The sequence below is a fragment of the Cupressus sempervirens genome, chromosome 3 (assembly GCF_028749045.1).
Source record: "Cupressus sempervirens isolate cs-2001-9-10 chromosome 3, ASM2874904v1, whole genome shotgun sequence".
Classification (NCBI taxonomy): Eukaryota; Viridiplantae; Streptophyta; class Pinopsida; order Cupressales; family Cupressaceae; genus Cupressus; species Cupressus sempervirens.
In genome coordinates, this window is record NC_143120.1 from 260,611,738 (window position 1) to 260,629,435 (window position 17,698).

Genomic DNA, 17,698 nt, shown 5'->3' on the forward strand with positions numbered 1-17,698 from the left:
ACCCTCAACTAGAAGAAACAAGGAGAATAGTAGGATTTTCCTTTACCTCCCTTCTTTTGGGAGCGAAGGAAATGAGGAGAGAACTTTTTATGATGTTTTCCAATAACTGGGGTCCACCCCTCCTCAACAAATGCAACATCCCTTTGCAAAGCATGGCAAGGAATATCTAACTCAGGAAATCCAACAGACAAGATCTGAAGAGATCCTCTAGTAGAAGTACCAGCAGATGTAACAACAACAAAATCAGAATCAATACTGACAGAAACCCCAGCCAGAACAACCCTTTCTAGCACAGGGGAACCTGCAAGATTTCCGACATCTGTCACAGGAGATCCAGTAGATAAGACATGGACAAAACCATCAACAATAGTACCAGCTGAGGCAACGACAACAGAACCAACACTGTTAGAAATCCCAACCAAAATAACCATTGCCCGCATAGGGGAACCCACAGGAACTCTAGAAATAGGGACAACTAAAGAATCAACCAAAGACTGAAATCCATCAGTGACAACAGGGCAAACAGTAGATATACCTGCAAAACCTGTTGTAACAAAAACACCACCAGTGCCAACAGACACAACAACATCCTATCCAGACAAATCAACAGCAACAAAACTCGCTAGAACAGAAACAAAGCCAAATCCAGCTGCCACAACAACATCCAAAACATCCAAATCACTACCCATTGTAGGATCGACAGTGGCAGAAATATGATCCCTTTTCTTAGCAACAATATAATGTTTAGAAGAAGCCCCCTTCCACCAAGAAGAAGCCTGTTTAGACTTAGGCCTTTGAAGACTGCGTTGGGCAGCCAAATGCCCAAGGTTATAGCATTTTTTACATTTGAAGGGAATCCCTTCATAGTCTAAAGTTTGAATCCACCTGCTCCCATTAGGGAGCCCAACTTCAAATTTCTTTGGCAACCACTCAGAAATATCCACCTCAACAAGGATTCCAGCATAGGTTGAGTACAAAATATATGATGAATCTTCATCAATCATCAAGAAATCTCCAATAACATCTCCCACAGTTTCCAACAAGGAATCAACCCAAAGATAAAGAGGAAGGTAGGCAAGCCGAACCCAAATCGAAAACTTACTAAAAGATTCAAAAGCGGGTGAAAAATTAGGATGCCATGGTTCCACCATCAACGGGTGGTATAGGGTCGACCAAGAAAAAGAAGGGCCACAAAGGATCCTCTTTCGATCCTCAATAATCCCAAACTTAGCAATAAAAATACCCTTAGCCATGGGGAAAATGTGGACATTACCTGATAAAATAGGTTCCCACTCTTTAGTTATCCATGCATAAAAAATCTGATAGACTTGGCAACAGCCTCTGAAAGTGACAAATTATAGTACAAATTGAAAGATCATCGGAATTATGGACAATGTTGCTCACCACATCCTCCTTCAGGCTGATCAAGAGAGGTCTACTAACATGAATGGGATCCTTCACCTTTGCTGGACCCAAAGTTCCAACCGCAACCCTAGCTGCAAAAGAAGGTGGTTCACCAAACAACATAGAGCTAGCAATCTGACCTGTCCTAATACCAACATCAATCCCAGGAACAGACAAAATCGCTCCAGCAGATGATCCAACTACACCAGAACCAACAGAGGACGGAACCCTAGAATGAGTCCCAGAACTAGTGCCAAGAACAACACCATTTCCAGCAACTGTACCAGCGACAGAACCCTTCACTTCGCTGCCAGCAACAACCCCAACAGAAACCCTAGCAACAGAACCAGCACCCAAACCATTGCTAGACCCCCCAGCAATAGCCCTAACACCAGAACCAAGACCTTTACCAGACTCGAAACAAGCCACAACAAATCCTGCAAAAGCCCCAGAAGTAGCCCCAACTCCAGATCCAGAACCAGACCTCGAACCAGCCACATAACCAGAAGCAAAACTATTACAATAATAGATAAGACGTCTATTATTAGTTAATGGTTATCTTGTAAATATCTTTAGCTTTAGTTTGCTTTCGTTTTTTGCTTTCTCTGGAATAGAATGTTTCTATTCTTTACGATCGTTTCCTAAGGAAACATCGTCTCTTCCTTTTGTATAAATTGACCTCTCAGTCTCTGTTATTAATAAGCAAGTATTTACCAATTACCTCGTAATATGGTATCAGAGCTAAATACTTAAATTTTTTCGGAAAAATTTATAATTTCTTCTTGAAATTATTTGTTTAAATTTTTTCAAAATTATTTCAGTTAAATTCTCCAAAACCCACCTAGGGTTTTCTGCTTGGAGAAATTCCTGAATTACGGGTCTGCAAATTGCATGAAAATCGTGGTCGTTTTGTACCATTCTTAGCTGGTATCTAAAAATCGCGATTTCTTTTGCCTAACATCTTGTGCAAATCGCATTTTTTTTAGTGGTATTTTTTACCACGAATTGTCTGGTCCTTTAGACTCATGGCTCTGTGTTTGGTGAAAATCGTGGCTTCTCTCTTCAGCAAGCTCACGTGGTATCAGTCGCGGCTTTGCGTTTTTTTTTTTTACAAACCTTTGCAAATCCGCCATCATTTGGAGGTCACACTCTGTCTTGCAACGTCTCAGTCTCTAATCATTTGCTGGGAAGCAGATTCCACCATTTTTCATCAAGAAATCTGAAGTTTTTTCAAGCTTTTTTCAGTTAGGGCCGTTTTTTTTCGAAACCCTAATTTTTGGGGTCGTAAAAAAATTTTGTTTGCAGATTCTTGGTGGGTTTTTCGAGAGCTCAACTGGGTTGTCCGTTTTTCTGGGTGCCTCGATTTTTGTGCCTCGATTTTCGAGCCAGCGGATTCAAAAAATGATAGCAGATTCCTTTTGGGTTTTTCGAGCTCTCTTTTGGGTCATTCTCTGATTCTTCTGGGTCTTCCGTATTTTTGCCTCGGAGAACGTGCCTTCACAGATTTTCACAGTTTTTCATTGAAAAACGTGCCATGGCATCTCTGACAAATATTCTGCTCGAGCATAATTCCAAATTCAATGGTCACAATTATGGAACCTGGAAGCAACGCATCGTCGCAATCTTCGAATATCGAAACACCGATCAACTTGTTCTGGGTGTTACGCAACGTCCGACTTCTTCGGGTCCTGATCAAGATACATGGGATCTGAATAATCGAGAGGCAGTAATGCTTCTCAAACTATCCGTAGCTGATGACCAGCTTTCTCAGATTCCATCCGGCAAGACAGCGGCCGAAATCTGGACACATCTCAAAGGTCTTCATGAGACTTCCGACAAGAGCAGAGCCTTCTTTTTGAAAAACACTTTGTTTTCTATTGTCATGGATGAGCACACCTCGCTCCAAGCACACTTGAATCGGATTCAGGAAATCCTTGATCAGTTACTTGCCATCGGTCGCAAGATGGAGGGAGAGGATATTGTGGTAATCACTCTTCGGAGTTTACCAAATTCCTATGAGCATTTTATCGAGACTCTCAACATCACATCTACTGGTGTTGATCTAAAGTTCACTGATCTTTGCACCCTGCTACTTCAGCAAGATCGGTGGAAACAACAATTCGGTAGCAGCTCCAGTTCCACCTCCACTGAGCAAGCCTTTGCTGCGAAATCCTTTCAGAAGGATAAGGGCAAGTTTCAGCAATCATCTCAGCAGAAGTCTTTTGCTCCAGCATCCGATGGTACCAAAAAGAAGAACATTCAATGCAACTATTGCCACAAGTATGGTCACATGAAGGTTGCATGTCAGAAACGCTTAGCTACCCAGTCTAAGCAATCAGGTTCGGAACCCAAAGTGAACAATGCAGAGCACACTGAGCAGGCGGAATCTGCCTTTTATGCCTTCATGGCTAAAAGACCCGCAGATCATGTGCAGTCATCTGCCTGGTACATTGATTCAGGTGCCTCTCGACATTTCACTCACCGCAGAGACTGGTTTATTGACTACCAACCTTATTCAGATTCTGTTATCTTTGGTGGTGGAGAAGAGTACACGATTGTTGGTAAAGGCAACATTCAAATTCAGTTTGTTGGGAGGAAGCTCATATTCCTTGATGTGTACTACGTTCCAGGGATGGAACTAAATCTACTCTCGGTCAGTCAGTTGCTGCGACATTCTCCACACTTGGCAGTCACCTTCAGTTCACATCAGTGCACCATCACTGATCGGGCGACTAAGTCTACTATTGCAGTTGGTCTTGAGGATCATGGTCTTTTCAAACTTACTGATTCTGGTGATTCTCAGGACTTAGCTATGGCTGCTCGGCGATCTTCCATCAGCACACTTTGGCATCAACGATATGGGCACTTAAATGTGCATTATCTCTCACAACTTGTTCGGGATGAGCTTGTTCTTGGTTTGCTAGAGATTCAAACCCAACACCTTGGAGTTTGTGACGCATGTCAGGCTGGGAAGCAACATCGCACACCTTTCCCCAGTGGCGATTCTTGGCGAGCTTCTCAAGTACTTCAGCTTGTTCATGCTGATATCTGCGGCCCAATGGCCACTCCTTCTGTTCTTGGGTACAGGTATTTTCTGTTGTTTGTAGATGATTTCAGTAGAAAAATGTGGGTGTATTTCCTTAAAAAGAAATCCGATGCATTTATTGTATTTCAGAAGTTTAAACCCTTAGTTGAAAAAGAGTCTGGGAAATCTATTATTACTCTTAGATCAGACAATGGGGGGGAATTTTGTTCTGATGTTTTCTCCAGCTTCTTGGATACACATGGCATCCAACGCCAGTTCACCACACCCCACATGCCACAATAGAACAGTGTAGTTGAACGTCGGAACAGGACAATCACCGAGATGGCTCGTTCCATGCTCAAACACAGACATGTTCCGAAGCGTTTTTGGGCAGAAGCAGTTAACACTGCAGTTTATCTGTTGAACCGGTCACCCACAGTGGCGGTCAAAGGTAAAACTCCGGAAGAGGCTTGGTCAGGTCGCAAGCCCAGAATCAGTCACCTGAAGGTTTTTGGCTCTCTTGCTTTTGTTTGGATCCCTGATGCTTCACGCACCAAGTTGGATGCCAAGAGTCAGAAACTGATGCTTGCTGGATATAGCAGTCTTCACAAAGCCTACCGCCTTATTGATGTTGAGAGATCTCGTCTCATATACAGCCGCGATGTAGTCTTTGATGAGCAGCGAGGACCATTCATGCCTGTTTCTCCTGTTCCTGATCTAGTAGACCAGCCTATGTAGGTTCATGATTTGGGAGTTCGGCTTCCATTAGGTCCACCTGATGGGAGGGCTCCAGTAGCTCCTACAGCTCCAGTCCTGCCAGTGATACCTGTACAGCCACCTCCGGCTTCTCCTGCAGGATCACCTCGTTTTGAAGATGCTTCACCTGAGTTTGATCCAGATTCTTCTGATCAGGATCCTGCTGATCAAGCATCTCCTAGTACTACTGTTGGTCATTCTCCTCTCCGGCCTAAGTGGTGGGCTAAGACACTTGCTGATCTTCATGATGATCAGCTCATTGATGGGAGAACTACTCGGAAAAAGAGCAAAACTATAGATTCTGTTAACTTTGCTCTTATGGCCAACATTCACAGTGTGTTTGAACCTCAAACATATTCCGAGGCTAAAGGAATTCCAGAGTGGGAACAGGCCATGCAATCTGAACACCAGAGCCTGCTGAAGAACAACACTTGGGTCCTTTCTGATCTTCCCCCAGGGAAGAAACCCATTAGCTGCAAATGGGTCTACAAAATCAAATACAAATCAGATGGTACTTTGGATAAGTACAAAGCTCGTTTAGTGGCAAAGGGCTTTTCTCAGCGTCAGGGCATTGACTATGATGAGACCTTTGCTCCTACCGCAAAGATGAGCACCATCAGATTTGTCCTAGCCATGGCAGCACAGTTTGGCTGGAAGGTCCATCAGATGGACGTAAAGAGTGCTTTCCTGAATGGTGATCTCCATGAAGAGGTCTACATGACGCAGCCTCCTGGTTTCAAGGTTGCTGGTACAGACCATTAGGTTCTCAGATTGGTAAAAGCTCTCTATGGTTTGAAGTAGGCCCCTCGGGCATGGTACATCAAGATTGATACGTACCTCAGTGATCAAGGCTTCAAGAGGAGTTCTTCAGACTCAAATCTGTACATCAAGACTACTGACATTGACATCATCCTTCTGGTTATCTATGTGGATGATCTGATCATCATTGGCAGTTCGGCATCTTTGATTCAGGGAATCAAACAAAACTTATGCCAGTCTTTTGATATGACTGACCTTGGGCTCATGCATTATTGCTTAGGTGTTGAAGTTTGGCAACAGTCTTCTGGTATATTCATCTCTCAGTCCAAATATGCCAGGGCCTTGTTAGACAAATTCCGAATGCAGGATTGCAAACCTGCATCTACACCTATGGAGAAAGGTCTCAAGTTATCAGCCAAGTCTGATTCTCCTTCCGTTGATGATACTACGTATAGGCAACTAGTAGGCAACCTCATCTACCTATCTGCTACTAGGCCTGATATCAGCTTCGCAGTCAGCTATATTTCACGCTTTATGACAGCTCCTAAGGCTGATCATTGGATGGCAGCAAAGCGTGTGCTTCGTTATGTGAAGGGCACTTCTTATTATGGACTTCTGTATTCTCGGAGTTCTAATCCTAAACTCAGTGGGTTCACAGATTCAGATTGGGCAGGCTCTGTTGATGATAAAAAGTCAACATCTAGATATGTGTTCAGTTTGGGATCCGGTGCAGTCACATGGACCAGCAAGAAGCAGTAGGCAGTTTCTCTCTCTTCTACAGAGGCTGAATATAGAGGGACTGTTAAGGCAGGATGTGAAGCTGTCTGGCTTCGTCGGATGCTTGGGGATATGCAGATGTCACCAGCAGGACCGACTACTCTGTTTGTTGATAACGAAGGCGTTATCAAGTTAGCACGGAATCCAGTCTTCCATGAACGAACCAAGCATGTGGATGTTCATTGTCATTACATACGACAGCTGGTTGAAGACGGGACTATAGATCTGCAGTATGTTCCTACCTCAGATCAGACTGCAGACATTCTCACCAAGCCTCTTGGTCCTGATAAGTTTGTCAAATTCAGAGGACAGCTTGGTGTGTTAGATAGATTAACCATTAAGGGAGGGTATTACAATAATAGATAAGACGTCTATTATTAGTTAATGGTTATCTTGTAAATATCTTTAGCTTTAGTTTGCTTTCGTTTTTTGCTTTCTCTGGAATAGAATGTTTCTATTCTTTAGGATCATTTCCTAAGGAAACATCGTCTCTTCCTTTTGTATAAATTGACCTCTCGGTCTCTGTTATTAATAAGCAAGTATTTACCAATTACCTCGTAATAAACACCAGCAACTGCGGAAGCACACATGCCAGCACCAGGACCAGCAACAGAACCAGTGCCAGACCTCAAACCAGCCACACTAGCTGCAGCAGATCTAGAAGACCTCATGCTAGCATCCGCAGCAATACCACATCCAATAGCAGCAGCAACCATTCGACCTAGCTTCCAGTGATATAGCTGATGTTAATAAACACCAGTATGAAGATAAAAAGTAGCCGATAGAAAATGAGTTCGTTGTTTAGAAATCTAATGAGGATTTAAAGTCATCAAACAATGCAAAGTTACACTTAACATAGAGGTGTACCACTGCAGAGATGTCCTTAATACAGTGGATTCTGAAGTTCATATTGTGCAGTATGAGAACTATTCAGAACTGGTTATGATATCTAGCAACTAAAGATAACATAGATGTATATATGTTTATATTAATCATAGTAATGTTCAGATGCAGCAATTACAATGAGTTTATGTTAGATGACAATGGTATAAGACAGACAGCGATCAAGAATTATTAATATAATAAAGTGCAATTTGTTAAAAGATGTAAATTAGTAAATGGTAGATTTAGTAAGAATTTAGCTACTTATGATAATAGAAATCAAAGCACGATTCATTTAGTCTTTAAAATGCACAATTTAAACTAATGACCAAGGGTTGCGATTAATGAGAAGGTGTATATCATTAATAAAAAGATTATAGAGATTAACATTTTGAAGCACGATTCTGTTAATAAAGAGTCACGTCTTTTGAGAGGAAGATAAAGATATATAGAGGAATCATAATTAGATTTTGAAGAGCATGTCTGTGATAAAGATATACCATGTAAATCAACAGAGCTAATATTCACAAAGTTATAAGAGTCTATGGCAGAATTATGAAGAGAAATAAGTGCAGATTTGAGAAAAGGATAAGTGCATTCAGGTCAGATTTATATAAAGAAATTATAAAGGACAGATTTGTGTGAATAAATTATAAAATAAAAAATTTTGAGGAGATCATTGAAGGAGTAAACTTCAAGAAGCTATTAGAGTTGAAGAAATTGCAATGTCCATCATCTGCTGAATTAGCAAAATAGAAGGTGGTATTTGATCTGGAAGTTGGTGCTTCATAAAGGAGAAATTGATACATGTCGTTAAGTTGGTGCTTAACAGTAGGGTTTGGTGCCTACAAATTGTCAAATTCAGAATTTAGTAAGAATTTGGCAACATTAACTTAGGAATTGGTGGTTACTAAAATTATAAAATAAGAATTATATAAGAGCATTAATTTTCCATGGTTTTCCCCTTTCAGATTTTCATGTAAACATTATTGTTATTGTGTGTACGACTGTTAAGAGTTAGTAATTGAAGCTATTGTGATGGATAAAGTTTAAATTGGTAAAAATAGTACTTAGTGGTTCACCCTCCTCTCCCACTCAGTGTGATTGTGCACTCTTCACCAACCATGTCAATCAATTGCTTTTTCTCTCAGTTATTTGTATGCATATTTGGTTGATCATTGCTGTTCTCTTTTATTATGGTCTTCTTTTGTACTGCTGCACTTTACTTCCTAACCAAACTCTAAAGAGCACAGCTAGGCCATATGTATGTTTAGAATGAAGATAATGCAATGTAGACGAACAAGCTCCCAGATATATTAAATATACCTTAAATCTTGGATCTTATTTGAGAAGAGGATCAACTTATTTTTGAATAGCTAGACCTGATGTGGTTAAGCAAGTTTAGAGATTGACATCATATGCACTTCTGTATGTACTTTCAGGCTACAAACTAGAATGATTTCTTAGATCTATAGTGGTGTTATGACCTGCTAAATCAAAATACTAAGATACCATGCTTTCCACACATACTAGTTTATGTTCAAATCGTATTAGCAGACAAAATCCTAAACAATCTGTACCTTCACCATTGAAATGTGATTGTCAGATTACGATCGAACAGATGAGAAATCTAATTTTGCTTAGTCCATGCTATTGCAAGACAAATTCAGAATAACAAGCTTGAGTTAGTTTCTTAAAATCTTCGAAGACAGAAGTTGAGAGCTAACATGTCCACAGACAAGTCCTGAGGGAGGGAGGGAGAGAACACCGCCTGGTTGGTAAGAGAGGGATCACTATTTATTGAGGGGAAGGGGGGGATTAATTTCATTATGGTAGTAATGGTCAATAGTCTGGAAATTGCTCCTGATAATTCCCTCATACTAAGATCATTGCTCTGAGGGATGGACTACTGCTTGGTAAGAGAGGGATCTCTACTTTTAATTGAGTGAGGATGAAGAGTAAGGGAGGGATTAGTTTTATGATGGCAGTGATGATCAATAAATTAGAAGTCTCTCCTGAAGCTTGCATCACACTAAGATCATTGCTCTCCAAGTGCTCAAGGAGTTCATTCCCATATTGTGGCATAAAGCTTGGCCAATGTATTGCTTTTATGACAGTCTTCCTGTTATTTAGATTTGGAACTTCAGATCTGAATTATGAAGTGAATGTAATATTTATGGTCTACAATAAAAGGGTTAAGGTAGTGGTAGAGAGGGATGGAAGGAAGGAGGAATTTTTGGGTGAACAATATAATGAAATACTTCATCAATAGGGATGCTAAGCAAATCCAAACCATGTTTGAGATAGTCTATTTGAGGCCTCTGACAGTCAGACAATTCCACTAACCTTCATTCTGGTGCGTCCTTATGAAAATGAAGCTGTTTTTAAATATAATATCCCTTCTGCTTATAAACTACTAAATATTCATTTCAAACAATCCCAACTGGGGACATTCAATTTGTTTTGGAAACCAATAATATGAAAACAAATATCTTAATAAATTCTGTTTCAACGTTTCTTTTCAGAGCAGAAAAAAATGACGTTCTCATTGGTGAATGCTTCAGTGTTTTAAAAGCTCAATAATTTAGAAAATGGGAGGAAACATTAAAAAAAATGCAAAATTTTTACTAATTGAATTTACATCTACCTATACATATATCTGTTCTGTCGGCACTAGTTTGTCAGCTCTTGTTAGTACTAGCGATCAATAGAGGGTTTTGTTTATGAAGTTTATTTGTAACAACTTCCTTGTATTTGAATTTCATGGAAGACATAACCCAGAGCTAGGTCAATATGAATACAATGGATGAGTTTTGTGTTTGCTTTTCCTCATTTATTCTCATGGAAGTTGTGGACTTCATTAAATTAAAAAATTTCACTCTATTATTTTATTATTTTGAGAGTATCACCAAATCTGGTATATGGAACATGAGAAAGCAAAATACACGCTGCACGAAATTGTAAAGTATGCTGGAACAATCTTTCGGGAAATATCAGTGTTACCCGGGTGCGCGCACCCGGGTCAAAACCCCGGGGCACCCGGTGCGGGTGCATCACGCACTTGAGTACCCCCTCCGGGAGATTTTCGGCCGCTGCACCCCCACCGCACCCGTTTAGCACCCAGGTTGGACGCGGTGCTTGGGTGCTTCTCGGGTGCTTGGGTGCGTGGGTGCTTGCGGGGTGCTCTGAGAAGATGGCCGAAAAAAGTCAAAAATAAAAAATGTTTTTGCATTTTTTTTGTTTTTTGTTTTTTAGGCATGCTAACCCTAATTGGGTGTGGGTCCCATGTGGTCTATTTGAAAGTTTAATAAGACCAATAGACGGTGATTCCATTCTCATTATTGAAATTTTGTCATTTTGTTGATTGTACTCACTTTGATATGGCTATGATACATTATTATTATTTCACTGTTTCATGCTATTTGGCTCGTTGTCATCATGAGCATCTTTATGATATATGATATTCATAGAATCATATTTGGACAATGAATTTTGAATCTTGCATCTTGAACTAAGTTAATTTGTTAAATGGTCATCAATAATGGTTATGAAGTTTCAAGTTTCAAGTTTGAACTTATTAAATATTTATGGTTTGTGAATCGCATTTCAATTTTCTCTATTCATTGTATTCAACTACATTTGGTATGTTAATGTTATATAATATATTGAAGTATCATTTCATAATTAGCATTTTCAGTCATATATATTATTTATATATACTATGCAACCCCCTCCCCCCCCGCTTCCCCGCTGCCGCACCCCTGCCGTCCCCAAATTGAGGCCTTTTTTTTCCTGCACCCGAAACTCGTCCTGACGTCCCCCCGCACCGCCGCACCCCTGCGTCGGGGTAACACTGGGAAATATTGATACATTCAGGTAGTTCTAATAGGTTTTATGAAGGAAAATTGAGTTCAAAGCTCTAAAAATAGTATCTTCTTTATGTAGATTGTTATTTCCCTTAGATACCGATACTTGCAGGAAATGTCTGGAGCCAGAAGCGGATACGTATGAAATCGTGGATACAGATGGAAGCCCTATGGGTGCCACCCGAATGCAACTCATAGGCACTGGATGTGGGCAGATGCCTGTTTTAGGAATCCAGACGCATCTAGTTGCCTGTGACTGGCATCCTAGTAGCACCCATAGGGCACCCGGGAGCTTCCGTCAGCATCCACATAGAAAAAGTAAAAAAAAATGGGCAAATTTCACTTAAAAACCATTTAAGACATGCTTATTTGTACATTTTGATTTTATTATATTTTTTTGTGCCAACCCCCTGAAACAGCCCTAATAGAGGCCTTTCAACTATTCAATCTCCCTTTTGTTTGCAGCTGGGTTTACTGTTCTCATTTTGTTTGCATCTAGCACAAGTGGAACCTTTCTTGGTTCAAATGATATCAACCTTGTAGTGGATGGAGATGAGGAGGATGTAGATTTTTTTGAGAATCCTTATGATTCTAATTAGTGAACAATGATATTGAATCATGAACTTTGTTTTTGATTTTGTAGTTTGGACATGGAGTCTAGAACATGAATATTTGTGCCTGAAGTTTGAACTATTTAATTTGTTAATGTTTGTGGCCTTTATGGCAAAGATCAACAAAAAATAATTAAATATGCAAATGTAAGCCAAGAGTGGCTACATATTTAATGGCAATATAATAATAACAATATGAAATATATTATTTTATTATATGATAATTGAATTAAGTGGGAAAGCTTAATTGGTCCCATTTGAAGTGTCATTTCTTTTGGAAGACGCAACTCTTCATCTCATATATATATTATATGTGTTGGGTGGTGAATAATGAACACACCAAAACATAATGTGCAAGTAATTATTCACCATTTTCTGCCCTCAAATCTGAAAACTTAAGATGATTGACATATGAAATATCTTGAATCTTGATCAATGGTATCAGAGCCAGGTTCCTTTGTGGGAAACTTAATTGCTTGAAGGTAGATCCATTCAAATTCATGGGCAGAAACAAACAGCTTCCAATATTGCATTGACATAATATTTCAAGCGAGTCCAGATCAATTGCTTGGCGTATTTCTCTATAATTTGGTGTGTGATTCAGAAGGTATTGAAGGGGCTGATCCAATCGGCGAGTAGGATAAGTTATCATTTCCAGGCTATATATTTGGGGCATGAAAAGACAAGGAGAGATTTCAATCAAATAATTGAGTTAACTATATCGGTACTTTAATCAAATTATTTCATTGGCCAATGAGTTGAAATTATAATTCCACGGGTGTCGAGTTCATAGGTGGGATCCCAGATACAATGACTATTCTCCAGAGCGCCCAATTGGCTTGAGAATATCGATTCTTGTATAGTGGTATCACTCTGAAAACAAACTTTGTTTATAGTGACATTTGATTGAGACAGGAGTTACATTTGTTGTTGGAGATTATAAAGTTGGGCAGAGTTTACTAGCTTACTGTGGAAATCTCGATGTAAGGAGTCCCAGTGTGCTTATAACTGCTCGTAACTCTCATATCTCTTGGTAGTAATTTTTGGGTACCAAAAGTGAATTGTGTGACTTGGGACATGTAGAATGACAACTGGCCAGAGCAGTTTAAATTATAGTCTGTACCATATGAGACAGCTCAGAGTGAGTGGTGTTTGAGGAGGTTCTATCGATGCTTCTTGCATGATTGGAATATCGCTTGTTGGTGGGTTGTCTTTTGTAAATAGCAAGGCCTTATAAACCAGGAAGTAGTTCAAACAACCATAGTAAGAAGATAAGAGAAACGCATTCACATCAAGTGTCTAGCAAATTTGAGGGCTTGAGAAGTCTGGCTGTGGATGTCGTAGTAAATGAATGAGCTACCGGGGTGCTATGTGGGTTGTAGAGAATGAGCTTTTTGCCTATATGACATCGTGGGTTTGGGATGAAGGCTCCCAACTTTCAATTTCATAGACTTAGAACTAAGGTTGAGGGGGTGTCGATTTGTCCAAACCTGAGGATGTCTTTTTCACATGAGATTGGGCTACATGATTTCTAGCAAAGGCGAGGGCTCTATGATTGCTTGTAGTCTTCCATCGTGGACATAGAAGACCTAATGAGGTTGTGAAATCTGCTTTAAATTTTGTTAAATGGTAATGGTTGTGGAAATTTGATTTAGACTGCATAAACAAGAAGATTGAAATCTTTCTTGAGTCGTATTGGTTTCCTCTTGTTCGAGAAGAGGGCATGCTAATTGCTACATCGGAGCAAAGCAAATAGCTAGTTTTTGGGGAATGACTGCGTTTTGGTTCATTATTTTGTAAAAGTTGTATTGACAGGGTGAAAGGAAGTGTGATGTGGAACAGAGAATGCGGGGCACATCCATTGCAGATTCAACAATCATATAAAAGTTGATTCATGCATGATATTATATGGGCTCACCTTACGAAAAGAAATACTTTGAAATTCATAAAAGATAAGTATTTCATGTTTTATTATCCATATGAATTTTAAATAAATCGTGTATGCTTATATCATTTGTATTTGTGTTCGAGATAGTTTAGCTTTATGAACTATTTGTAATCTATCTTTGACATACTTTCAGGACGAACACATATGAAATTCAAATTTAGAGGGAGTCTGTCATCTTCAAAGAGGTCAAGAAGTTGATAAACTTGGCTTCAGAGGGAGTAGATGGTTTAGTCAACTTGTGACAATATCAATCATATTGATTGAGAGGGAATTCATTATTGAAGGTGAAACACTTCTGAGGTGCACAGAGGAAGCCACCATATGTCAAAGGAAATCATTTCCAAGAGTATTCAAACATTTCCAGGTGCACTCTAAACATAGCAAAATATTTTTCTATTTAAGGTTGAATGTCAATAGGGATATTACATTATATTCATTTTTGAGTACGAGTTAAAGAATTAAAACTGGTCGTATAAACCATTAATTCTTAGATAAATCTGGACCAAGTGACATAAACAGAAAATTCTCATGGTTTGAGTCTTCTCAATTCAAGGATTGAGTATTTGTTGGACTTAATGTCCGGATACTAGTACTTGGAGCACTTGTTGAATATCATGTATTTGATATTTGGATACTAGTGCAGGTGACCTCATGGATTTGATATCGGATTTAGTACTTGGTGGACTTAATGTCCAGATATTAGTACGAGTGACATCATGGATTTGATGTTGGATTTAGTACTTGGTGGACTTAATGTCCGGATACCAGTACAGGTGACATCATGGATTTGATGTTGGATTTAGTACTTGGTGGACTTAATGTCTGGATACCAGTACGGGTGACATCATGGATTTGATGTCAATTGAGTCCTTGTGACTAGTGGATCTTGGATCCATAGGTTGAGTACATGGTGACATCATGGACTTGATGTCAGGAAGCCATTATGTCAGGAAGCCATTACTTGGAGCATTTAGTGAATATCATGGACTTGATATTTGGCCAATGCTTTTGATATCATGGATTTGATATCGGTTGAGTTAGTTAAACTCAAGGTTGGAGTATGTGACATTAGGGATTTGATGTTCGAATGAGTTAGTTAGACTCAAGAGACTAATACTTCAAAGTATATGATGATGACTTTGAGATCTTTGGAGATCTATATGGGTTTTACATCATGAGATGATATATTGGATATATAATAGATTTGAGATCTATTGAAGTTATGTTTTTGGTACCTCTACCAATTGTGAAGATAGAGAAGTTGAGGTCTTTTATAGACTTGAGACTTATTGGTTGATCTTCTTCTCAAGTCCAAGAGGGAGTGTTAATGTTTGTGGCCTTTATGGCAAAGATCAACAATAAATAATTAAATATGCAAATGTAAGCCAAGAGTGGCTACATATTTAATGGCAATATAATAATAACAATATGAAATATATTATTTTATTATATGATAATTCAATTAAGTGGGAAAGCTTAAATGGCCCCATTTGAAGTGTCATGTCTTTTGGAAGACGCAGCTCTTCATCTCATATATATTATATGTGTTGGGTGGTGAATAATGAACAAGCCAAAACATAATGTGCAAGTAATTATTCACCATTTTCTGCCCTCAAATCTGAAAACTTAACATGATTGACATATGAAATATCTTGAATCTTGATCAATGGTGAAGTATCATATGTATTACGTTACTATCAAATGATATATATATATATATATATATATATATATATATATATATATATATATATATATATATATATATATATATATATATATATATATATAAATATATATATATATATATATATAAATATATATATATATATATATATAAATATATATATATACACTATGAACTATATACTTGACATGAAATATCTTGAATCTTGATCAATGGTGAAGTATCATATGTATTATGATACTATCAAGTGATGTATATATATATATGTTTCCAAACGCATCCGTACCCAAAAATAAAATTCCCCACATCCTATATCCGCATGTGCTTCTGGTTTCACATCTGAATTGGTAACTTAGTTATCTCCAAATATGATGATTAGAGTGAACCACGGCTTCTGCCCCAAATCATAAGATTGATTGAGTTTGTCTATTTTTTGTTCCCATTTCGTATTTACTGTAAACAGCCCACTGTATAATCTTCTTGGTTTGTTATATTTGTATTTGATTGTTTGCATCTGAGTACTTGATTTATTAGCAAAGTAAGAAAGTTATCAGCCTTTTTAGGGCTATTGAGGAGATGATGCATTTACAACTATATGTGGTAATAAGAAGGAAGTTTTTTTAAGATGAAACTCTGTAGGATTTTTCGTAACATAACCATGTGACCCATTCTTAGGATGAATGGAAGTGTTAGGATTGTGGAATAGAGCTCCTCATTATAAGTCAAATATTTGATGCTGAGTTGGATATCTGTCGGACAAATTGATAAATAAATTATAGCTGGTTCTGGTTACATATGATAGTTGCAACTCTGGTATTTCGGTGCTTTAGAAACTTTGGGAACTCACTGAAGAAACCCTCAATGCAAAGAATGACAAGAGGACCTCTAAAGTATCCTCCAATGCTACATTGGTTGTACCAGAAAATTTATAAATTGAAACACCTTAGCTTCAAAGAATTATATAGATAAATTGTAAATTGGAGTAGCTATCATACAGTAGATTATGGAAAAACAACTGTAGATTAAAACGGCTATGCTCTGTTGAACTGTATCAAAATAATTTTAAATGTTCTGTATACTTTCTTCCATAAGTCCTGTTCTCTGAAGAGCAACATTGTATTAATTTTTTGTTTCACTTTAGAACATCACCGTTACCTTAAATGAGATGTGTTTTGCCTACTATATAGTGGCAATATACCAAAGTAGCCACAAGGCACATGCATTATAACCTTAATTGACACAATTGGTAGCTTTACATTGTAAGAATCTAAGTGCAACTTAGGGTTTTCAGCTTAGTTTGATTCGTTCTGCAAGTTAGAATGTTAATAATTTGTTGCTATTCATTCTTTATTTTTTAATTAGCAGGAAAAATATTGGGAGGAGCATCCAGGGGAGGCTGTTCCAATGATGAAGCCATCATTTTATTGGGGCCCGTGGAGGGTTCAAAGAGAGGATTTTAAAGAACCTTGAAAAAAAAATGTTCATATAAAATTTCTCTACTTCTGAGTGCACTTCCAACTTATTTAAAAATGAAATAGGTAAACTAATATTAAATCGATCTTCTTTTGAGTTGTGAAGCAACAAGTATTTCTAGATGACTCTTTTGTAGTGTATCTTGTTTTCAAAACTACAAGTATAAAATCTTGTACTTCGTAACCAGGAACATCTTGGATGGTGCAATGGTGTAGCCTATTCTTTGAATATGGCCTTTAAACACTTTTGACTTAAGTTTTATAATGATTCGGTGTTTGTATTATTCATGTATATTCTTGTATGATCTAAAATCTACTAGAAGAAAGTTAACATTCAAGTCAATTTTAAGTTTCCATTTTTTACGCTTTCTACATGTGCCTTGTTAATGTGATTAAAAATGGATTAGCATTCAACCTTACAATGGATGCTATCCGAGGCCTTGCTTAAGTTTTGTTAGTCCCAAAGACTTATGTTTTAATTCGGCAAAATGCAATTAATATTTGTTTGGAA

At 38.3% G+C, this 17,698-nt stretch overlaps 1 protein-coding gene across 4 annotated transcripts in view; it reads left to right on the plus strand.

Moving 5' to 3' along the window:
* The window catches only part of EMB2752 (embryo defective 2752), a 103,082-nt gene extending 85,611 nt beyond the window's left edge, over positions 1 to 17,471 (plus strand). For 2 of the 4 annotated variants that reach the window (XM_089819360.1, XM_089819361.1), the window contains one exon: positions 17,081 to 17,471. In XM_089819360.1, coding sequence (XP_089675486.1) covers positions 17,081 to 17,185 — 105 coding nt within the window. In that variant the 3' untranslated portion in view covers positions 17,186 to 17,471. Of the gene's footprint in view, positions 1 to 17,077 lie in introns of all 4 variants that reach the window. The other 2 variants (XM_089819357.1, XM_089819358.1) reach the window with 1 other exon arrangement.
* The last annotated feature ends 227 nt before the right edge of the window (positions 17,472 to 17,698 follow it).